Below are 24,648 nucleotides of genomic sequence, written 5' to 3'. Positions count from 1 at the left end.
TCAATAGTGTGTAGTGTGATATATTTATATGATAAAATGTGTGAACCAACTGTACAACTAAGCTGGTATGATAAGTCAAGACAATAATTGAGGTTGCCACACAGTGAGCTGATGCTTCCTCCCTCACTCGCCAACATTACTACTCACACTATACTGTTTGTGCTGTTTTTACACTATATACACACATTCTATATAAGTATCTACATGTTTTGTTCACTATAACTGTACAACTAAGGTGGTATGGTGAATTCAGACAATAACAGTAGGTCACCACACAGAGTCGGCTGATGCTTCCCTCCCTCCCTCACTCATTCAAGGCTAGATGCACTAACACTCCTCCTCCAACCATACTGTTTGTGGTGTTATTACACTATATACACACATTATTTATAAGTATCTACATGTTTTATTCACTATAACTGTACAACTAAGCTCATATGATGTCCAAACAACATAGTGGTCACAACAAAATTGCATGACAAGAGACAGCAGCCAGCAGATGATGCCACCTCCGTCACCAAAATGGCTCCTCCCAATCCACTCCTTTTGCTGTTATTTCACTATATACACATGTTATATATAAGTATCTACATTTGTGTTCATCATAGCAAACCACTAAGCTGGTATGGAGAGTGCAGACAATAACAGGTGGCCACAGAGTCAGCAGATGCTACCTCCCTCAGCATCATTCATCCCACCACACTATGCACAGCAAATTATCACAACAATCCTGCTATTATCAGAATCCTGGTCGTTTTTATCACAGTCAGGGGTTTTCATTAATACTGTACTATCATCGCTAAATAATACCAATTACATGTTTATTTTTACAATTTTAGGCGATGCTGTGGTCACAAGCTGAACAGCAGTGCTGTTAGCTCATGCTGTGTGTGCCAGCCTTAGTGGCTCGCTCAGTACTGAGGCTCTCACACCCGGGAATGTTGCCCATGATTTTTTTAAATGGCGTTTGTCTACAAGAGCCCTGAGGAAGCTGATGTGAACCCCTGTGTAGCTGTGGGACTTTTAAATCTTGCTTGGTACTCCAACACATCAATAGCTGTGGTACGCAATTCCGCAACAGTTAGTCATCACAGCTATTGATGTACTGTATTGCGCAGTTTAAGGGTTAAGTTGCTTTGCTATTTTCCTCTGGGTTGTTGCTTTCCCACCTCATGAAAATGAGAAATAGGGCACTGCAGATCATGACAATTTTAACAAATCATTCTTTTAAGCTTTGTATTTTGCATTTGTAGTTCTTTTAGTGAAAGTGAATGTATAGCATGACAAGTGCAGCAAGGTGATGGAGGCATTCATGTATCACCCTCATTACTTTTCATTGGCTAACATAATTGTTTGTTTAACAATACAGTATTTTGCTGCAATTTATACATATTTGTATATAGTGTAATATATATATATATGATTTAAATTATTTTCATTTATGCTAATTTGTTGTATTATGCATATTTATCATCAGGAGGAAGGAGAAGATAAACTACATAATACCCACATAGTGATAGATGACAAAGGCAAGATTGTGTCTATCTACAGCAAAGTGCATCTCTTCAGTGTACATATTCCAGAGCGGAACTTACATCTTGAGGAAAAGGGCTATGTGTGCTCTGGCAAGTCGATACGTCCTCCCGTCTCTACCCCAGTGGGGGAGGTTGCTCTCTCTATTGTATCCTTTTCAATAATTGGCTGTGTTAGTACATTATTGTAGTATATAGTGTAGTACATGTACTATATTGGTATTGCTGTTTTTATAAATACAGTGGTACCTCGCATAACGAATTTAATCCGTTCCATGTTCGTCATGTGAAACGGACGTCATACAAAACGAGTGTCCCCCCATGTAACCAGTGTGATGCACTGTGTTTATTGTGGAATTTCCCCAGAGTGCATGACATCAAATGTTCCCCAAAATAAAATTTTTCTTTGTAAAATGATAAATTACCGTCCCTGAACATGTCTATGTAAAAATAATTACCAAATTCCACTTACTTTGGCTGTGAGGGCGTGGACAAGGTGCGCTGTGACGTCATCAGGGCCTGGTCGCCCGTGTGTGAAGCTCCCAGACACGGTCGCGCAGGCCATTCAAGCACCGCGTGTTGCCACAAATATATTTTCAAATATTTTTTCTATGCATTTCCAATGCGGTTTTATTTGTTTCATTTATCGTATATGATGCATATTTGTGACCTTTACAATATGTATACAGTAGAATGTTCATAATTTTCCATGAAACTGTGATACATGTGTCAGTAATGTGTCCACAATAAATGTTTATTGTCACAATATTACGTGGTAAAAATTCACTAATATTACAATATGTACAGTTTCACATACTATTTACACAGTAACACACTGTATTACACACTCAGTACTTTGGAGGTGCATAATAGTCAACGAAGTAGTCCATGGTACACAGCGCGACTTTGCTCTCCTTGCACCAGCTACAGATAGATTTTTGCTTCCTGTTTCATCGTTATGTGTGCTTGCAAATAACGCACTTGCGTGCACCCTTGGCTTTAGTACTTGTAGGTGGTATGTAGCCAAGCTTGTAAAGCATAAGGTAGTATTGAAACGATTATAGGAAAAGCTCAATTTGTAAGGTAGTCTTGAAAAGATCGCTTTGTAAGGTCCCACACAGGAAGAGATTCAGCTAGCCTCAAAGAGTGTCCATCAGTCAGGAAGAGATTCAGCTAGCCTCAAAGAGTGTCCATCAGTCAGGAAAAGATTCAGGTATTCTTGTAAATATCAATGAACACCACCACCATGGAAGCCGCTAACACTGTTAATCTATGCTACTTGTATCAGATGCATCATCACTGAACGCAGAAAACGATTCATCTATGTATCATCTATATACATTAGAGATGGCAAGGGTGGGGCTCAGAGCTACACCTGGATACGCTTGCTGTATCATCCTCATAGGTGCTGTATCACTGGCATCCGACCGTTGTGTTAAGCCCGTATTGCGCCTAGCTTCACCAATGTTATGACCCTTATGTTCTTCAAACAAAAGGGTCTGAATTGCACCGACTGAGCACAGTCTTTCAACACCGTGTGGGACAGGTGTTTGAGAGCCAGAGGCACGTGTGCCACAAATGGTTGCTCACGCAGTACTAACCCAGCCAGCAGCCCTTGTCTTTCATATTCGTTATGGCAAAAGGTTCATTCAGTTTTTGTTGGGTAGGCTGCTCCATTATGACAATCTTTCTTTGTTTCAAATGTGTTCCATTTGTTTTGTATTTGTTACTTACGTCTCAATAATGGAGCAGCCTACCCGACAAACACTGAACGAACCTTTATGACATTTGTCCATTTTTCAAATTGTTTCAACAGTTCTTTTATTTTCCGTTTTTTTTTTTTTTTTTAAGAAACCTGTAGACCACCGAACGAACCTTTTTGACATTTGTACTGGTTTTCAAAATTCTTCATTTCTTTTATTATTTACGTTTTTTGTATGTAAGAAACATGGAGCAGCCTACCTGCCGACCACCGAACGAACCTTTTGCTATAAGGCAAATGAAAAATAAATATTGAACACATTTGAAGAAAGGAAAATGTCATAATGGTTTATTCAGTGTATGTAAGGTAGGCTTCTCCATTATTGAGACGCAAATGACAAATAAAAAACAAATGGAACACATTTATACTGTATATACATTTTTAGATATTTCTGATAATTATGATAGACCTTCACCATTCCAATTATTAAATTTATGAAGGTGTGATCATTATGAATGAATAGTGTGGATCAGTAGTCAAGTGGTAGCTGTTCCAGATTAGTGTGGGGAGATTGTACCGAGTTAGTGAAGTTCAGCAATCGAGTTGTGGTTATACTTGGTTAGTTATTTTTATATGTTGAGATTTATATGTGAGCCTTTAAACTTTTCCATTACCACTCACAGGGTAGGCATGAGGGGCAAAACAATTGAACTATACTGTAAAACTGGCCAGGCACTGGAATTGGGTTATTCAGCAATATGAGTATTATTTTTGGGTGGGTGGGGGAGGGGTTGTTGTGTACACTGCCCATTGATTTTCCCATTATTTGGTGGTAGACAATGTGCCAGGCTGGCACATTGTCTTTAAAGGTATATCACTGTGGGAAGAGTAGAACGTTTGAGCACATTGTCTTAAACTCGATGACTCTGTTCACCTAGCAGTGAATAGGTGCCTATGAGTTAGGCAACTGTTGTAGGTAGCATCCTGGGGCTGGTCAGTTGTTGGCCAATTGGCATGCCTCTATAAGCCTAACAGGCTTCCTATCCCCCAATAATGGACAATTAATATTTTAAATTCACTTCAAGTAATTTTCTGTTGTATGACTATACTGTAACTCTGGTTTGTTCTAAAAACTCGACTAGTTCATATGTATGTACAGTACTCACCTATTTGCAGGGAAATCTTTAACTACTACAGTATTATATTTTGTGTGTGTAATGTTTATCAAAGTATCGTAGCATCTTTGTGCCTGCAGGATCGAGCATTGACTCTTGAATCCCGCCTTTCTACCCATCGGTTGTTTACGGCAATGACTCTGGTCCTAATTTCCCTATCATATCTAGTTTTAAAATTATGAATATAGTTTGCTTCCACGCCCTGTTCCTTAAGTGCATTCCATTTTTCCACTACTCATACTAAAAGAAAACTTCCTGACATCTCTGTGTCTCGTCCGAGTTTCCAGCTTCCACCCATGTCCCCTCGTTCTGTTAGTATTACGTGTGAACATTTCGTCTATTTCCATTCTGTCAATTTCCCTGAGTATTTTATACGTTCTTATCATATCCGTATATGTATGTATGTATATACTGTATGTATGTATGTCCAGTCAGTGATTGTGAGTCCAGAGCTTATAATATTGAGTGGGCACTTGTACATTTTTTGTGGCCTTCCTGATGAATAAACAAGTTATTATTTGACTTTTTTTTTTTTTTACCTGTAATCAGTATATAAATGAGTTTATTCCTTGACGGCTTTACTAGTGCTATGACATGCGGTTTCCAGAAATGAGCTTGATACAGCGAAAGCTTGGTGCCCAAATCCTGACCTTCCCATCAGCCTTCACAGTGCCAACTGGCCTGGCACACTGGGAGCCTCTCCTCAGAGTTCGGGCAATTGGTAAAGAAAGCTTTTTACACAAGTTAATTTTAACTGACTTATTGGAAGAAGCTCAAGTACCATAAGAATTATATTTGATTACAGTTATTACTTTAGAAAAATGTATTTATTTGTTAATATTTTTATTTTTAGTTGAATATGAAGGGCATCTTTTAAATACAGTACTTTGGGTTTCAATTATATGTTTGCAGGGAAGCCTTTAACTACAGTACTATTATATTTTGTGTGTATAATGTTTGTCAAAGTATCATAGCATCTGTATTTGTTGTTAAAAGAACAGACCTATACCCATAGTTGCTTATCTTTAGAGCTACTTATCTCTCTCCATAGGGTTAGTCTAGTTCTTTGCTGCATTATATATGAAAATGCTGCACATTTTGTTACTTTTTCTACAAAAATTTCTTTGTTTTATAGCTGTGGATTTTTTCAGTATTTTTATTTATGTATTTTATTTACTGTACTTTATAGTACAGTATACAGTACTGTAGTTTATGAAATTTGCATTTGGTTTAGAGAGGGGATCATATACAGGTAAACAGATTCATTGTCCTTCATATGAACTGGTTGGTCTTCCACAGAGTCTTGAGAAGTAGCTTTCAATTTCTACATTTTGTATACTTAATATGGAACAGCTTTTTTATCAAACTATGATTTCAAATTTACACACGTACAGTTATACCCTAATTGATGTTGCCAGCTCCACATGCACTTATTCAAATTTAGTTTTCATTTCCAGCTATATCTTGCCGTATAATTCTATTGTTGGGGATTTTTTATAATGACCTCTATCTTCTAGTTTTCCATAAGCAAAATGAGGTCAGGCATTAGTAGTCCTTCTGAGGCTCACAATTTATTACATGTCTGTGTGGAACTGAACGTTCTCTCTCTCTCTCTCTCTCCTAGGCCTGGTCGATGACCAGGCCACAGGGTCGCTAAGCCCCGAAATCATCTCAAGGTAATCCCCTCACTATTTCTAAATGCAACTTCTGTAAACTACAAACCAGTGTCATTGACATGCATTTGTATTTGTATTTAAAACAGATTATCAAAAAGACAATAGTAGAGCATTTGGAGAAAACAGACTTTGTAACCGACTCACAAATGGCTTTGAGGAGGAGGGAGTGTGACCCCCTTAAGGAATTTTTCCTTAATGCACAAGGAAAAATTTAGTCCAGAAATTGAATGAGACTTGCCTGAAATAAGAGAGATGAGCTATAAAAACAGACTGAGAGAATCCAATCTAATGACACTAGAAGGGAAGAACCAGGGAATTGTAGCATACAAGACACTGAGGGTAATAGACAGCTGAGAGAGATGATAGCAACCACAGGAAGAATTTGGAAATGCATAAGAGTCAAAGAGTTGTAAAAAAATTACTTGAATGCAGTAGACCCCTACTGCATTCAAGTAATTTTTTTACAACTCTTTGACTCTTATGCATTTCCAAATTCTTCCTGTGGTTGCTATCATCTCTACAAGATGATTAATCTTGTAGATTAATCTTGTAGGTAAGCAAGATTAATGTGCTTGAGGCAGCCTCAATATACAGATTTTTAAAGAAAATTTACAACTATTTTTGTATACAGTGAAAATGTCAAGGGGTATAAATGCACCAGACACAATAACCAAGGCAGGACTCGAGGTACAACTAGGTAAACATAGAGGAATATGCAGGCAGGCAGTGATGTTATAAATTCAGTTTAATATTTTTTGTATTGCAGAAACACAGTGCTATGTTATTGCAGCTGCTCAGACTGGCCAACACAACAAAAACCGATCGTCCTATGGTCACGCTATGGTATGTGGCATGTCTAGTAACCACTAAACCATTCAACTTGTCCTCTTTATGATCTGCAGAGATTTGTTCAACTTTTGGTCAAATATAAAGATCTTCTTTAATAAATACAGTTACAAAGTACATTACTTATTTAGAACAATACCATTTGTTTATCATTAGTGGTTTCCTATACTTGGCTCGTCTCATTTTTCAGTAGCTCAGTTTTCTCCCTAATCTTTGTTTGATATGTCTTTTAAGAACTTTTTTTCTTTTCTGGGAGGGTGCCCACTGTATCTCCCCATGCTTACCCACCTGGAGCCCTCTATACTACACTAGACTATAGAATCACAAGTGCCTGCTGGAGACCAGTATCAGAATCTGACCCTTCCCCTGAATAGGCATAGGGAACTGGGGATACTAGATCAACAGCATAAACTAAAGCTGAAGGCTTCAGTGCAGTGAAAGATAGTGCATCAAAATGAGAAACTGCTTGGACAACATTTTCAACCGTGACTGGGGCCTGACAGCTGAGTGAACAGCGCTTGGGATTTGTAGCCCTGAGGTGGAAACCCGGTGGAGGCAGAAACAAATGGGGAAAGTGTCTTTCACCCTGATGCTCCTGTTCACCTATCAGTAAATAGGTACCTGGGAGTTAGACAGCTGCTACTGACTGCCTCCTGGGGGGGGCGGGTTGTAACAAAAAAAAAAAGGAGGCCTGGCCGAGGGCCGGGCTGCGAGGACGCTAACCCCCAAAATCATCTCGAGATAATCTCATCTCAAGATAACCCTGATTTGAACTATTATATATATTTATGGACAAGCAGATGACAGCCTCGGCAACCCAGAGTCTGGGGCTGCCCAAACAAAACGATTCCCCAAACACCACAGAAGGAAGGGAAGGGCAAACAGTGGAAACCTCATCAGAAAGAGATTCGCCATTACCAGTGATGTGAAGCCTGTTAAACTTATTGTGGTCACTCTTGGCAAGTGATTGATCTTCTCCAAAATACAACTCACAACAGTTGTTTAATTACCTGGTACCTGTTTACTGCTAGGTGAACAGAAGCATCAGGTGTAAGGAAACATGCCCAAGTAGTACATTCTTTCCAAGAATTTAACCCAGGACTGCATGGAAAGTTTAATTACAACAGCTACAGATAAAAGCAGAGGATACATACTTTCAGTTAGAAAAACAAAATACATGAGATTTAAAAATTTATTGATTATCAAATTGCATACCTTCAGATTAGATCAGACCTGCAATATATTACAGAATGTATATATATATATTATTATTATTAATGAAGTGGTGTATATATAAAAGAGCATAGTATACATTGAATAAACATGATAAATGGGCATGACACTATGAACTTACACTGTATTTATTAGCTGCAAGTAGATTATTGCACACTACAGTACTGTATTTGTTTATTTGCATTGTCATATTTTTATTTCAGGTTGTAGATCCTTGGGGAGCTGTGGTATGTCAAGTTAGTGATGGAACTGGTTTTGCTCTGGCAGATATTAATCTAAATTTTCTACAAAAAATTCGTCAAGAAATGCCAGTCTTATCACATCGTCGTCTAGACTTGTATCATGTTCTTGATGCGCAGTTGCCAGATTGTCCAAGGTACTGTACACTCAATTTAATTTGCCCAAGTAAATGCATACTGTGACGAGAAAAGTAGGTGTTCGTACAGTCTCTAGGCAGATAGAATGCTAATCACATAAAATAGTAAAAAAAAAAAAAAAAGGGGAAAAAAAATTAAACTGCATGTTGTCTTCACAGTGAGGCAAACTGTAGGATAAATCAGAGGGAAAAAACATTTAAAAATACTTTACTTTGATAGAAAAAAAAAATGAAATTAAACGAATTACAAAACAAAATATCCAGGCTTGGCTCTAATACAAAGTGTGCAAAAAAACAAGATGCGCAATCAAATTTACGTTACATTAATGTGCAAAATAAAATATGTTGCTGGAATACTGTGAGCCAGGCTGACTAAATCCATTACCACACCAAAATGTGTTAACAGGTCTATTCAGTTGAACACCCAGGAGTAATCTGAAATGTAGTGGGCTATGCAACCCTATATATATATATATGATGACGGCCGGGCAGATGGCGCTGGTGACTTCTTTAACTATTAACCGGCTCTTAAACTACTTGCTTGAGATGGCATGAGCTCCCAGCGACCCAGGTGCGAGGTGGGGTGACAGGCAGTGGGGTAGGTAGACTGGTGGTATTGTCTAGACATCTGGAAAGTAGTTGTTCTTCTTGTGGCTGCAGTACTTGCATAAATAGACGTGATATGATAGAATAGGTGATGGAGCAGGCCGAATCTCTCTCTAAGAGATTTTACCGTGACAATACATACTGGTACATACAATAGTTACACCTTAATGCAATAGGAATCTGTACACCAGTTGATTGACAGTTGAGAGGCAGGACTAAAGAGCCAGAGCTCAACCCCACAAGCACAACTAGGTGAGTACATGCAGTACAGTGTATAAAAATAAATATTTTGTATTGTACTGTTATTGTGAAGCTTTTAAATTACTTTTAGTGGTAGTTACAGGATAAGTCACTTGTGTTTTTCATCTTTCCCGTAATCTTTGTCACAACTTTTTGAGGGTTTTAAAAAAGTAGTGTATGCTGAAAACGACTTTGAGTGGTTTTAGCATACACTACCCTCGCATTTAATTGCCAGTCTACCATTCTATTCGCAAATGATAATTTTTGTAAGTTTTTCAGCCTCTTTTTCTTCTGTATACAGTACTAGGTTTTGGTATGTTTAACATGTCTAGCCTCTCATAGCTCTTGTGGTTCAGGTTCAAGAGTCTGACTGTAGCAAATTTGTAGCATTCCTTCACTCATGAATTAAGAAAAAAAGAGCTTGGGAAATTGGAATAGTGTAGGCTTCTCTTAATATCCAGAAGCATCCCTAGATCTCTTTGTCAGAGTTCTTTAGAAAAGCTCAGAGTTTCATCTTTTTGTACTCTTACATTTCTAATGATTTATCCACATCAAATTTAATTTGCCATTTGTTGTTCCATGTGCTTAATTTATCTAGGCCATTTTGAAGGGCATGAGAGTCATCAAAGTCTCTTGCTTTTCCCAGTAGCGTAGCATCATCTGCAAACATGTTCATATAACTGTATCCCTTCAGGAAGATAATTTGTGTAGACAATGGTGGTTGGGCTGTGTCTTGTGGGACTGTAGTAGTGAGTTGACCAGACCACACACTAGAAGGTGAAGGGATGACGACGTTTCGGTCCGTCCTGGACCATTCTCAAGTCGATTTGAGAATGGTCCAGGACGGACCGAAACGTCGTCGTCCCTTCACCTTCTAGTGTCTGATCTGGTCAACTTACTTTAGCCACGTTATTGTGACTTATCGCCTGCACACTGTAGTAGTGATATTCCTACAGTTCAGTTCATTGCTTCTTATTGCTGTTCTCGTCTTTGTTGTTAAGTTTTTCACCCTTCCTAGTATCCTTTTTAGCAAAATATGCTGCTGAAAAAGGGTGGGTAACATTTCCTTTTACCAGACATCTCTGTTCATTTAGCAGTAAATAGGTACCCAGGAGTTGGCAACTGTTGTAGGATGGGGAAGGTCAGTAGTCAGAAGGTTCCCCCCCCCCCCTTAGGGAAGGGGGGGACCTCGATAAACTTAATAGGTTTCATGTCACCATCTATGGGAAACAAAACCATATATTTTGCCTTGTAGCTATTAGTTGGCAGCATTTACTAGAATGTTTTTCCAGTAATTTTTAAGGCGAGTGGCTACTATCATAGTATGAAGAGAATTTTTTATGTGAAAGTGTGCAAATGGCATTAAAAGATGATTATGTTTCTAGTGACAAGTGTCAACCTTTTCAGCCTAAGGGTTAAGCAAGATATGAGTGAAGTAGTTGTCATTTTCCTTTACAGTACAGTATAATCCAGTGTCAATCACTTGCTGCTGGAGCCAAATTGTTTCAGGTAGGCTGAGGAACCCTATGTCCAAAGCTGCCTAGTCTACCATACATCAGGTTTTGCTTTTATCCCACATAATCAACTTTGAAATAAATCTGAGACTCCAGACCAGGAGGCCTGGTTGAGGACCGGGCCGCGGGGACGTTGAACCCCGAAATCATCGCAAGGTTAGGTTCACAGAGTTTCCTCAAATACAGTTTATCCGGCTTATATAGGGTCAGTTTTTTTTATGATCACATTTCCCTTGCTTATTGCCTATTTCAGTGTTATTTATTAATGTGTCTGGTAGCTAGCACAAAGTCTAATATATCATTTCTCTTGGTTGGCATTGTAAAACTGTATACTGTTTGAGAAAGCTGCCTTAAGCTTTTTAATATACTTTTGCCTTTAGCATTTCCCATTTAATTTGTTTAACTTATATGACTAAAATTAGTCTTTTGTGATGCAGACATTATTGTACCTTGATGCACTAGATATTCCTTATTCATAATATTTTATTCATAAATGTTTGTATATTTATAATTGGGTTAGTTTACACAAATTTACAGTAAATTATTTACCTAAAAGAAAGTCATAATAATATGTAATATCTGTAAATACAAACTGTATACCCAAGATGTAGATAAATCTAATTGAAGCTACATTACAGGGTTGACAGGGCAATAGCAGAGGAAGTTACTGATTTGCATAATGTGATCAATGTGGCATTAGAAACCCAAACTCTTATATTGGGCGATTTTACCCACGAGACAATAGATTAGGTAAATCTAACATCACAAACAGAAGGAGATCAGTTTCTAGACCTGTTGCAGGACTCATTTCCCGTACAACATGTGGTAGAGCCCACTCGAGGTAACAGCATTCTGGACCTTGTACTAACATCAGAAGAGGTCATGGTCGATCAAATTCAAGTAGGGGAAAGGCTCGCTCCATCGTGTGATCACAACATTCTAAGATGGAATACAATTACAGAAACTCTCGTAAGGGTCCAGGAATGTGACCTAGATTACCATCGAGGAAACTCTCAGGGAATGAGAGAAGAATTGCAGAACACCTCATGGAGGGAGCTGATAGGTTATCATGGCATGGAAACATCATGGGAAAATTTAAACAAAATCATTACTGAACTCGTACAAAGATATGTTATATGTGCCAAAATGGAGAAAGAAAAGAAAGGGAACAAGATGGATGACACAAGTAGAGTAGTAAAACGAGCACTAATAACTAAACGAAACCTCTGGAGCCAGTATAAATCCACGATGAACATCATGGAGTATGATATATATAAAAGGAAATTAAGTTCAGCTACCCAGGAAATCAGATTAGCCAAAGAAACTACGAAAGAAAACTTGCCCAAAACATAAAGGAAGAGCCAAAATCATTCTATGCATGTATACGAAGTAAAACCAATACAAAGGACTCTGTAGAACTCTTAAAAGATGAGACTAAACAAGTTATATTGGATGATAAAAGGGTAGCAAACACACTGAATGAATACTTTACATCAGTGTTAACGCTAGAAAGATTGAATGATACCCCATCACCCACACAAATGTTTGAAGGTGGTGAAAAGAATGAATTAAGGAATATACCCATTAAATGCGACACAATTAGGAAGAGCATTAACAAACTAAAAGAATAAAAAGCCCCAGATGTGGATGGATTTCAGTCCAAATTTGTAAAGGAACTGGCAAATGCACTATGCATACCACAGAAACTACTTTTCAGAAAATACCTGGACCAAAAGATATTTCCCCTGGATTGGAAATATGCAAAAGTTACCCCTATTTTCAAAAAAGGCAGAAAGAGCTCAACAGAAAACTATTGTCCGATCAGCTTGACATTGCACATCTGCAAGCTCATGGAGAGAATCCTAAGGGAGGGAATCATACAACATCTCACAGAGAACAATCTTATAAAATCAACACAACATGGGTTTGTTAAAAATAGATCCTGCCTCACTAACCTGCTCACATTTCTGGAAACGGTAACCGGCTTTTCACACAAAGGACTTTCGGTAGATGTAACTTACATGGACTTTGCTGAAGCTTTTGATAAGCTACCACGTGAAAGACTGACAAGGAAATTACAAACACATTGAATAAATGTGAGAATACTGGAATGTGTAAAACAACGATTAAAACTTATAAAACAAAGGGTCGTATTAAATGGGAATGAATCTGACTGGGGCAATGTGCTAAGTGGAGTGCCACTGGGGTCCATTTTGGGGTCAACCCTTTTTGTCATTACATCAATGACATAGATGAGAATAATTACAAACCATATCATCGAATTTGCAGATGACACCAAGATTTATAGAAAATGAGAAGTGAAAGTGATATTGAGACCTTATAAAGAGATTTACATGAACTCCACATATGGTCAGATGACTGGCAAATGCTTTTTAATGAAGATAAATGCAAAACCTTACATTTAGGACATAAAAATCCACATCACAACTACCAAATTGATAGCACTACCTTACAACAGATAGATGAAGAAAAGGACCTTGGAGTCAGAATCCATCATTCACTAAAAGTTACACAACAAGAGGGAGCAGCAGTAAAAAAAAGTGAACCAAACTCTGGGAATAATTAAACGGACCTTTACCTTCAAGGAAAAGAAAGTTGACGTTCAATTGTATAATTCTCTGGTGTGCACCCACCTGGTTTATTGCATCCAGGCATGGAGACCTCATATTCAGAAAGACATAGCTGCTCTGGAGAAGGTGCAACACCGAGCAACAAAACTCATACCAGAGCTTAGTTATCTCTCGTATCAGGAACGTTTGAGGGCCACTGGGCTAACAACATTGCAGACCAGGCTTAACAGGGCGGGTCTCACAGAAACCTTCAAAATAGTAAACAATTTGAACGATGTCGATCCGGACAGTTTCTTCAAAATGTCACATGAACGAGGAGCAACGGGTTCAAGCTCAACAAGCCACAATGTAGGACAGAAAACAGATGTTTTTTCACCCATAGGGATGTAAACCCATTGAACCGCCACCCTGCAAAAGCCGTGAATGCCAGAACTCTGCTGGGTTTTAAAATACAGCTGGATAAGATCATCAGGGCAAATGGGGGGGACCTTTGACAAGCCGCCAGCTTCCTGTCCTCTTCGAGGCCAATAGCATTAGTGGCCTTCAGGTAAATTCAAGTAAATCTATGAATGATTTAAAAAATGACATTTGTCAAATTCAGCATCAAACTGTTTTTGCAACACCTTGTACAAATCTTTACAATAATGGCTGAACTAAACAGGTGTATATCACTAAATCAGATTTTACATTTTTGGCATAAAGTGAGTAACATTTAACCTACAATTTTGCAAGGTGATATATTTTGGAAAAATAAAGCGTAGTTTGCCATTAAAACACTGAAAATATTACCACGCGTTAGGTCTATAGTAAAATATGAAGCCATAACAATATTGAGGCCTTACAAATACTTTTCAGTATTGAAAAATGCAAGACCTTGCTTGTAGGCCATAACAACGCACATCACAACTGTCATAACAACACTACCATACAGCTGATTAATTAAGAAAAGAACTAAGGGGTTTTGATCCATCAATCATCAAAAGTTGCACAACAAGGTGTAGTTGCAGTAAAAAAAAAAAAATACCAATCAAGCCCTGGGAATAGTTAAATAATCCTCTGACTTCAAGGAAAAGAAAGTGGTTATTCACCTTCATAAGTCTCTGGTATGCCTCCAACTAGACAACTGTTTACAAGTATGGAGATCTCGCCTGCAAAAGGACCTATGCTTAAGAGAAAGTACAACACAGTGACAAAAATTATCCTAGAACTAAGTCAGCTCATACCAGGAACAGATGAGGGCCATTGGACTTACAAAAACCTCAAGCCAGACATGACAGGACTGAGCTCATCAAGATCTTTAATGCTGTGCACACAAATGAGAGGCTTTCACAAAGGTTTTACACCAAAATTCCAGTGTGTGTGTGTGCTGTTGCACCCGTCATGTAGGTAAATTCAAAATTTGTTTAATTATGCAGGCTTTGTCTAGTGATCAAACACAATATGCATGTTAGTAATACAGTAGTTTGAAGATTATTGCTTTCCACAGGATTTGTGACTTGCTTCCATTCCCAAGTCCATACCTCAGTTATCAGTTTGGGAAGGTCTCAGTTCCTGGGTCCTGCGTGTTTCTCAAGTCTCAACTTTCCCAGGCATTTGTAAACAAGAAGCCAGTGGTGCCGGGCCGTATTCTTTTATACCAAGTGGTTTGTGTTTTTTGACCTTGAGAAAATATATACAGTATAGGTTAATTTTGAATTGAAAATTAATGTAATTCTGATTCTGACAGCATTGTACTGTGTCTTAAATGTACTTTCAACCTTTTGACTGTCTTTTTGTTTGAATAAAACAAATTTTATTACTCTTATGAGTACATTCTGTAGTGTTCACTTATAAAATGTAATTTCCAGATTTATCTCTTACATCCCTGGCCTTTCAGGAAAGCCTTCTTCAGCTTATATACAGTTTAAACTCCTTTATCTGTATTAATAAGGGCTGGAGAACATCTGAAAAATGCCAAAATCCAGTAAAACCAAAATTAGCAGAATTTTGATTCATTTTCTGTACAGGTAAATCTGGTATATATATTTCCATTTTTTTTTTGAGAGAGAGAGCTTGCAGAGCCTCATTATTAACTCCCCCATAGCTACAACAATGGGGCTGCCAAGCCTTCAGGAATCACACCAGGCCTCTGACACCTACTCGAAAACACTGGAAGCCAGGACCAGAATCTGGCTACCACTACGAAGCGAGGGGAGCTTTGTAACATGCACTTGGCTGTCTGGACCAAACCACCATGCAGAGAACCTAGAAAAGATAGGTTTCTCCAACCTCAACAGTGTAAGGAGTAGCCAAAAGACTTCTTGCTGTCACAGGACAAAGTGCAGCCTGCAGTGGGCACAGGATTACTTGATGGACAGGAAACGGTGTCATAGTCAGAGACGATATGTCAGGCTGGACAGGAGCAGAAAATGTATTCCACAGGGTTTTGTCCTAGGATAATTGTTGTTTTTAACTTGTATAAATGACCTCACAGAGAGTGTGAGCTCATACATGTTAATATTTGTAGATGATGCAAAGTTAATAGGGAGAGTAAAAATTGAAGAGGACTGTAGGGTGCTGCAAGAAGACCTTGACAAACTTCGGAACCTTTTTTCTTATTGGAACTGTGCTGAAATATTGAAGTGTGCAGTTATTGCATATTGTTGTAAAGGGTGATAGACATATAAATATGTATCTTCAGTAAAATGTTATCTTTCTGCAACACTTAACTCGGTCATCAGATATCCTCTTGACTCCCGAGCGGCCAGCCAGTCGTCTTCACAATCTTCAGGTTTCAGAAATCAGTGACTTGGCTCAGCTCGCTCAAAAAGCTGTTGAGATCATTATGTGCCACTACCAAGTGAAGGCATGTAACATTGCTATACAGGATGGCCCAGCGGCAGGGCAAACCATTGATGTAAGTATAACTTGATAATTAAGAAGGGAAGGGTGAGAGCTTTTTGAAAAGGCTTCGCCATGGTGGTTGACAGGAACTGCTCAATAGGTAAAGTGGAAGTTTGGGTGTCACTTTCTGGACAAATGCTGGTATTCAATTTCATGCGATATTTCGTTTTTTACAAAGTGATCAAGGAGGATAGTTGTTCTAATTAATGAGTATTATATCAGGAATCAAATATGAACAATGTACAGACATAATTGTGTGTTGTAGTTAGTGTCTGCCCATGCTTGCCCTGGGAGTGACTCTGAGCAACGTGAGGCGAGTGGTACTATCTCTTCATATTGAATTTATTTATAAACAAATAAATTAAATACAGTATATACTGTATATCTATCTATATGTTGTACCTAATAACCAGAATTGGCCTACTATGCAAGGCCCAATTTGCCTTATAAGTCAAGTTTTCCTGAAGTTATATATTCTTTTAATTTGCTTTCTTATGAAATGATAAAGCTTTCCATTACATTATATAAGAGTTCATTTAATTTTGATTTGAGTTAAAACTAACGTAGAAATATAACCTATCTTGACTTACTCTACCTATCCTAAACTAACATAACTAAGTCAGTAATTCATGTTCAAATATAATATATAATTTTGTACATTCTCACAAAGCCACTAACCTGCACAGCAGTTCAATAATTGGAAACCTGGATAAAAAAGGATAGGCCTGTTATGTTTTCTGAAAACATAAAACTTGATAACTGGTTCCAGTACCTGGCCCAAAGGCCATATCAAAGCATTAAACAAATATATACAAAGATACTAGAGACATTGAACCAAAATAAAACCATACTGAACACTAACCTCTGTATACAGTATATTGAATGTGGAATAAATCTTGTAACAGTGAATGATTATGTACAGTACCGTATACCTTTAAGAAAATATGAGAATGAAAGATGGCGCTTTAAATATATACAGTAGTAAGATAACTGGATTCTCCAGGGTCTTAATTCCTAAAAAATGATGAGGATTTTCATGATGCAAATGGTACTTCTTTATAGATGCTAATGCAAATAACTAGTGCTAATTTAATAACAAATTAAAGTTTCAATACCAGTACTAAGTTTAATGAAATGGTATCTTAACGTGCAGTACTGTATTTTGTTTATATTTCAGCATGTTCACATTCACATCGTGCCACAGAGCACGGCCCTTAAGCAGAAACTTCAGGGACACGAGGGTGAAGGGGTTAGACAGGAGAGAGCGATGTTAGAAATGGAGGAAGAAGCTGGCCAACTTCGACAAGTGGCAACACAAATTCTTTCCAGTTATTATAACGCTGTGCCTGGAATCCCTTGGTAAGTGGTGGTACCAACCCTTCCTAGTGACAGTAAAGTTATGCTGGAGGTGCCTTGGTAAGTGGTGGTACCAACCCTTCCTAGTGACAGTAAAGTTATGCTGGAGGTGCCTTGGTAAGTGGTGGTACCAACCCTTCCTAGTGACAGTATCATTATGCCGAGGGTCCCTTGGCAAGTAGTAGCACCACCCGTTAATAGTGACAGGTTTGCAACAATATTAGTGCCTGAACTAAGAGGGTTAAACTACAAGGATAGATTAAGAGAACTAATTGTCACAACTTTAGGAGGAGAAAAGAAACAGTGGATATAATAACAACATGCTAGATAGTGAGGGAAATAGACCAGATACACAAGGACAGCCTCTTTAAATTGAGAGAAATTAGGACAGGAGGACATAAACAAATGCTGGAAATGCAAATGCATTAAAGAATGTAAGAAAATAATCTTCCCCTCATGTAATGCATTATAATTTCTAATATTGTCTTTAATTTTCAGCAATACCTGTGTGGAAATCCCCGAGCCAGAATGTTTCGAGACCTTTCAGTTTGGTTCAGTAGAAATACCCAACAGTTGCCTGATTGTCAAGACAAAACATTCTTGTGCCTTTGTGGCACCTAATCCTGTTTTGCCAGGACGTATCCTTTCTTACATTTTAACTTGTACATTCAATATACTGCATACAATTATTTTGTATATATACTCCTTATACTTTGTGAACTTATCTTGTTCAGAAAGTATACTAGTTTTACTAGAAATTTACTTGTTATACTCCCTGAACCGACTCCTATAATATACAACACATTTGGCATGCCTACAGTGGATCTGTTTGTATATACAATATGTGAAACCTAATGCCGCTGGTTTATGTGGCTGCATTTCACATTCGTGATGCTTTTGCTGTGGGTGAAATGTCTTGAATGGTACTAGTGAGAGTTGATTTATAAGTTTTCCAGTGGTTGAGATACTTTTGGCAGTTTTTCCAAAGCTGGAGAACTTTGTGGGCCATGTTCTTACATTCTTGTAAAGCCACTAGCACACATAGTGCTTCGGGCAGGTTCTTGATCCTTAATATGCTAAAGAATATTTAACCTTGGATTTACCAGAATCCACCAGGGGTCTGGAGGCACTGAGTTAGTAGACAATCAGTGTTTCACAAATAATCTGCTTACATTGATGTGTGTAGGTATTGATGTTCCACATCAAATGCTTCCTTCAAATAAATTCAAATGCTTCCTTCCTTAGCAGTCTCCGTGGTGTAGTGGTAAGACACTCGCCTGGCGTTCCGCGAGCGCTATGTCATGGGTTCGTATCCTGGCCGGGGAGGATTTACTGGGCGCAATTCCTTAACTGTAGCCTCTGTTTAACGCAACAGTAAAATGTGTACTTGGATGAAAAAACGATTCTTCGCGGCAGGGGATCGTATTCCAGGGACCATAGGATTAAGGACTTGCCCGAAACGCTACGCGTACTAGTGGCTGTACAAGAATGTAACAACTCTTGTATATATCTCAAAAAAAAAAAAAAAAAAAAAAAAAAAAAAAAAATACACCAGAAAATCACAATAAGTGATGTATCTATTTTCGGTCTTACTTTAAGAGTGCTCCAAACAGGTGTTCCTTCCTCCTCTTCTAATGCAGAGGAACACCCTCAAGATTCTCCACAGATCATTGCATGTGGAATTTCTAGGGCAGATTTAATTTGGGTTAGATTGAGTATTCTCCAGTAGTGCTAAGTACTGTACCACTGTAATCCAATGGGGATGTTTCCAAATGTTTTTGACTGCGCACACACAATATCAGCTTTCCAATACTGCAGCATATTCTAACCAGAGGTCAGTATGGTATTGTCTTAGGAAGCAGTGAGTGTACTGCTCAGGAAAATGTATTTACAGCTAGATTTATTGTCTTTATTCTTATAGCAGATCTCATTAACCATTTTGTATGTATTAACACACCGTTAAAGGATTTGGTAACTAGATCCATGAAGTGTTCAGCAAACCTGGTGAGGACGTATGCTGAATGCTAAATATCCAGATTATGATATATTAATGCATGAGGATTTTGGCCAGTGTGTTTCTGGGACTGGAAGATGAGGGGATGTTGTAATTCTAAAACAAGGATGAAATACAGTACCTATTTGGACCAGTTAGATAACATCCTTAATAATGATGCTGAAACTGATTATGGCGACATTGCAGCGCTCTATCTTCACTTCGGGCTGTCTAATAATCTTTTCATTTAGGTAGGTCAGAAATGTTAGAAAACTTTCCAAAATAAATCAGTATGTAGTATGCAAGGTCAGCTCCAGGATGAAAGCTAAGCTTGTAGTTTCCCATCTTCCTAATACATAGTCATTGTCATATAGTTTAGAAGCTATCAATAGTGCTGGTACACCATTCTTTCATTTAAGTTATTCCATCTTTATACAACTGCTTGTAGACAAATTTCTATAGATGTTTTTGGTGCTTTCTGTAATTTTTAAACCATGTTCTCTTGTCCCAGCTCTCAAAAAATCCTTATTTATTTTATCGATACCTCATAATTTTGTACACTGTGATTATTTTTATTTTCTTCTTCTACCATCTTTGGCATGTAACTAATGACATGGAAATGGAGTCACCTCCATTTCCTCAAATTGCAGTATTGTACCTGCATAGTACATATTACTAAGTGTAAATAATTATTAAATACAGTACTGTCAAATCTTTCAATATCTGTTCCATCTGAAGATGTTGTGGTAACTGTTCTACACAGTAATTTAGTGTTGTGATTTACACTAATAAAAACATTCATTTTTGTGCAAAATAACAGAAAATGATACAGTATCTGAATTTGGGTTGCAATGGAAGTCTGGTTCCACTAGGAAGGAACCTAGTTAGTCCAGAAAATTGAGTTCACTGTACTTGTATTACAAAATGCTAGCATACGAAACTGGGAATATAATTTTTGATTACCCTCATGTGATTGAACCCATTGATATATTAACTATTCTCAGACCTTTGGGTCTTTGTTAACCAGCCAAGGGTCTTATGCTGAGAATAACTCATTACAAATAAATTACAATACTCTGTAGTGATGAATAAAGCCCTCCATATATAGACCAATAAAACAAGAATTAGAAGTTTTCACATTAGGTAAATGATCACTAACTAGACATTTTCTGTTATTCTTGGTATAAAGCTGTTCAGTTGGTCTTCCTGGTAAGATTCACTTTATCAGTAAGGCAGAATCATGTATGGCCAGACATGCATGTTACTTGTCCTACTGCGATCTTTTAAAATTGTCCCTTCAGGAGTTACTGAAGAACATTCAATCCCCACCCAGGATGACTGAAACGATTCATTCATTAAAGGCCCTCCCAAACCCTTCCATGACATCTCGGGTAACTCTTAAAGTTGTTAAGATGGTACAGTATTTAGTTTAATAGAACGAAACTCTTCAGTCACTCTGGGCTGGATTGAATGTTCTCCAGTTACCAGTATCAAGTATGGCATACAGCCTGTGCATGAGAACATTGTATGAACATGTCAGATCTTACACATTGGGGTACTTATGTTATCCCATAAAATGTTATCCTTAACTTTTTGTAAGATGTCTATGTAACACTTCTTAAGCCTTCTGCAGGCTTTAGAAGGACAAGTGCAGAACAGATCACAGACTTGTTCATCGTAATGCATTCAATTCAACATGCCGTGGAAACTAGTCAAAAGACCGAATCCTCCACAATTGTTCTTTTAGAAGACTCGGACTTATCTCAGGAAGATCAGGTATGTTGAATGTCATCTTGTCTTTCATGGAAATCTCACATGTTTTATGGTTGATATAGGGTCTTATACATAATTCACAGGATCTAAGATAGTATTGGCATAGGTACTGACCAAACATAGGAAAATAGCATTGTGAATCAATCTGAGGCTTTGGATGATCAGTGACCTGGACTGGCTGCAATGAGTGTAAATGTCTTTTCAAGCCCTTAATTAAATACTTAATTGAATATTGCCAATCCAACAGCCAGCAAAGGAACTAATGAATTAAATCATTTAGATGTCTGAGAGTTGCAGAATATTGTGTTTATTTTGTCAGGTGCTTCCATCTGGTGGCTCACAGTAATGGTAGGACCTGGGAGCTGCTTGTGGCTCACCAGAAAATTTATTTCATTACATTCAGTGCTTGATTTTTGAGGATCTGTCAACAGCTCCCTGAACTTTCAACTTTTGAGACCACTAGCACCAGCTGAAGCTCTAAGGCTGAGCTACAACAAAGCTGATGAAGCAAGAAGGGAGGGAGGGAGGCCAGCAAGACAACCCACACCAGGCCCAGGTCAGCCAGACCCTTAGACGTTACCACTTTGGACATCCTCCAGTTGACTAAAAAAGCAGGAATGGCCAACTTTTAAAGACCAGACCTTTGGCCAGCAGGCAAACCAAATGTATTGGGGCTCAAAGTACCTGGTCACTGAGACAGACCGGGATGCAGAGTCTCTGAAGATGTTGGAAGACCACAACAGTCAATTTAGTGAATATTTGAAGGCCATGGGAAGAATAAGCAGTAGGGCCCTGAAAGCGGTATGAAACTTGCTCTGTGCCTTGAACTCTAGAAGGAAAAATATTTGCAAACAGGCATCCCTTATAGCCAGGAAAATGAGTGAAGATGTGCATGATGACAGCATGCAAACCTTGTATGTGCATACCACATAAGGACTGCCAGACCAGGATGAACACTGCAGAGCCAACCTGTCCTCTTACAAATTACAGCCGAATTGGCTCTTTGCCCGTATGGCCAAAGCTGGACGTAATTTTAAAATGAAAAAAAATTGAAAATCAATTTTGGATTTTTTTTTTCCAAAACAGTAAGTTAAGGGTCCTCTGGTAGATTAGGTGGGAAGGAAATTCTCCTAAAGTTTCAAAACGTCATGAAAAATGTCAATTGAAAGTTTCCTCTCCTAACCTTTCTGAGTAAGCCAGAGGACTCAAACAGAAAATGGGACAGTACATCACTTTCGTGAGCTGATTTCATTTAAAATTACGGCCAGTTTTGGCCATAGCGCGCATATGAGCAAAAGGCGACGTTACTTTTAGGAGGACGGGTTGGCAGAGCACACAGGTGGACGTACATGCACCTGGGTGACTGACACTGATATCCTTTTTCACCAGGAGCCAGAGAAAAGTGGGTACTAGACAAGCCTAAAACCGAAACCGGTGTTGTCAACTGCAGATGAAGTACATGGTGAGACAGCTAAATACAATGCACACACCTGATGATGTCAAACTCTGTGAAAGCGACCAAGACTCCTGCAGAGAAACAAAAATGGCAAGCCAACAGGTTTGGAGAGCACATAAAAGTTCACAACTACAACTTGCAGGAGCAGCCTTACAACCAAGTTGAAGCAACAGCAGACAACAAGGCAAGTGGTCAAAGAAAACCCAGAAAGAGACAATTTTGCCCAGAACAACCCAGAAATAACCTGCACCGCACAAGAACTGATAACTTCCACCAGATGGTGAGAGCCCTGTGGTCCACTGCCCCTAACGCCAGAGACAACCTGGGGAAAACGAACATACGGCTGCCAATCTTCACTTTGTGGGGCAGGCAGAACCAAATAGAGCACTGTTGCAGCCACAGAGGAAGGACTCCCACGAAAAACCTTAAACTGGAGAAGGCTCTTTGCAGTCGCATGCCTGTAGATGACTGAAAAATTGCCTCCTGCCCAAAGATAAAAAAAGGTTGTTGCCTGCCAGGATGAATCCAGGACTGTACATCAGCCAAAAAGCAGAAGAGGACTAATATGCAAAGATGATATGGCCTTAATTAGATGCACATTCTAGTTTGTACAGCAGTCACCAAACCACAGCAAGGAAAATGTGACAGTGGAATACTGTGCTGTGGGGGGTGGACCCAGGCCATGGACAGGAATCTGGAAGCACATCTGTGAAGGAGATGGCCCCTCCTCAATGCCCTAAAATATTCCTTGTTGCATAGGAAGGAGTACCAGTACCAGTTTTGTTTTATTGAAAGTTAAGGAGTCTACATCCCCTTTGGAGCTCAGAGCCTCAGCAGTGAAAACTGTGTGTCAACTAATGAAGCCCTGAGAACTTTGGGAAGCTGAAACCAAAAGCCCATTCCAAAAGACGGTGGAATCTAGCAGGAAAAGGAGGTCCCTAGTCTCTCTCACATCTCCAGAGGGGGGCAATACCCAGTGCTGCCTACACCAGTATCATAGCCATTATAGCTAGAACCCAACTGCATGCCAAGCTCAATGAAGCTTCAGACATGCCCAAAAACATGTTCACCAAATAGGACATAACGAGCTACAGTACTTGGAAATCAGTTCAACTGCAGTGTGTGTGTGTTTGTGTGAAGCACACAAACAGGTGAGAGTTGTGAGGAAATCATTTACCATTCAGTGGAGCAGCAGGTAGAGGAATGGCAAATGGCTAATGTCGATGAGAATGCTGCTCACAGCTCAAAATACTTAGCAGCCTAAAGCAACGAATGAGAAAGAGACGTTAAGTGAACTGATCCCAGTCAAGGCAGAGAAAGCCAGATAAACTGTGGCACAGGTGTCAAAGACCAGATGTCTGTAAACTTTCTCAGGATAAAAAAACTGGAGTATTGGTATCTGCTGCATACGGGATGCAAAAGCCTTGATTAGAAACTGTGGTTACTGAAAAAGGCAGCCCATCCAGCAATCATATGTGAAAAGATCCCAGAATCCAACAGGCTGCTTGGTGGAGTCATGGCATTTCGTCACATTTAAAGCTTGAATTTTGAGAAAAATAACATTTGAGATAAATTTTGTCATATGGAAGCAGCAATTATCTCTATTTCACAAAGTTTATACAGTACTGTAATGGTTTTGTTGAAAATTTACACTTTCCTCTTTATTTACTTTCAAATGATATTCTAGCAATTACTA

The 24,648-nt window shown here is 38.6% G+C and overlaps 1 protein-coding gene across 3 annotated transcripts in view; it reads left to right on the top strand.

The window, feature by feature from the left end:
* NitFhit (NFT-1 protein) overlaps positions 1–24,648 on the top strand; it is a 36,243-nt gene that overhangs the window by 8,584 nt on the left and 3,011 nt on the right. For 2 of the 3 annotated variants that reach the window (XM_069306915.1, XM_069306916.1), the window contains exons 5-13: positions 1,478–1,681; positions 4,995–5,130; positions 6,852–6,928; positions 8,368–8,540; positions 14,978–15,114; positions 16,212–16,387; positions 17,552–17,733; positions 18,229–18,368; positions 21,324–21,499. In XM_069306915.1, coding sequence (XP_069163016.1) covers positions 1,478–1,681; positions 4,995–5,130; positions 6,852–6,928; positions 8,368–8,540; positions 14,978–15,114; positions 16,212–16,387; positions 17,552–17,733; positions 18,229–18,368; positions 21,324–21,499 — 1,401 coding nt within the window. Of the gene's footprint in view, positions 1–839; positions 1,063–1,477; positions 1,682–4,994; positions 5,131–6,851; positions 6,929–8,367; positions 8,541–14,977; positions 15,115–16,211; positions 16,388–17,551; positions 17,734–18,228; positions 18,369–21,323; positions 21,500–24,648 lie in introns of all 3 variants that reach the window. The other variant, XM_069306917.1, reaches the window with a different exon arrangement.

Source organism: Procambarus clarkii, chromosome 59 (genome assembly GCF_040958095.1).
Source record: "Procambarus clarkii isolate CNS0578487 chromosome 59, FALCON_Pclarkii_2.0, whole genome shotgun sequence".
Classification (NCBI taxonomy): domain Eukaryota; kingdom Metazoa; phylum Arthropoda; class Malacostraca; order Decapoda; family Cambaridae; genus Procambarus; species Procambarus clarkii.
Note: the sequence above shows the minus strand (reverse complement) of the source record. Positions and strands in the feature narration are given on the sequence as shown.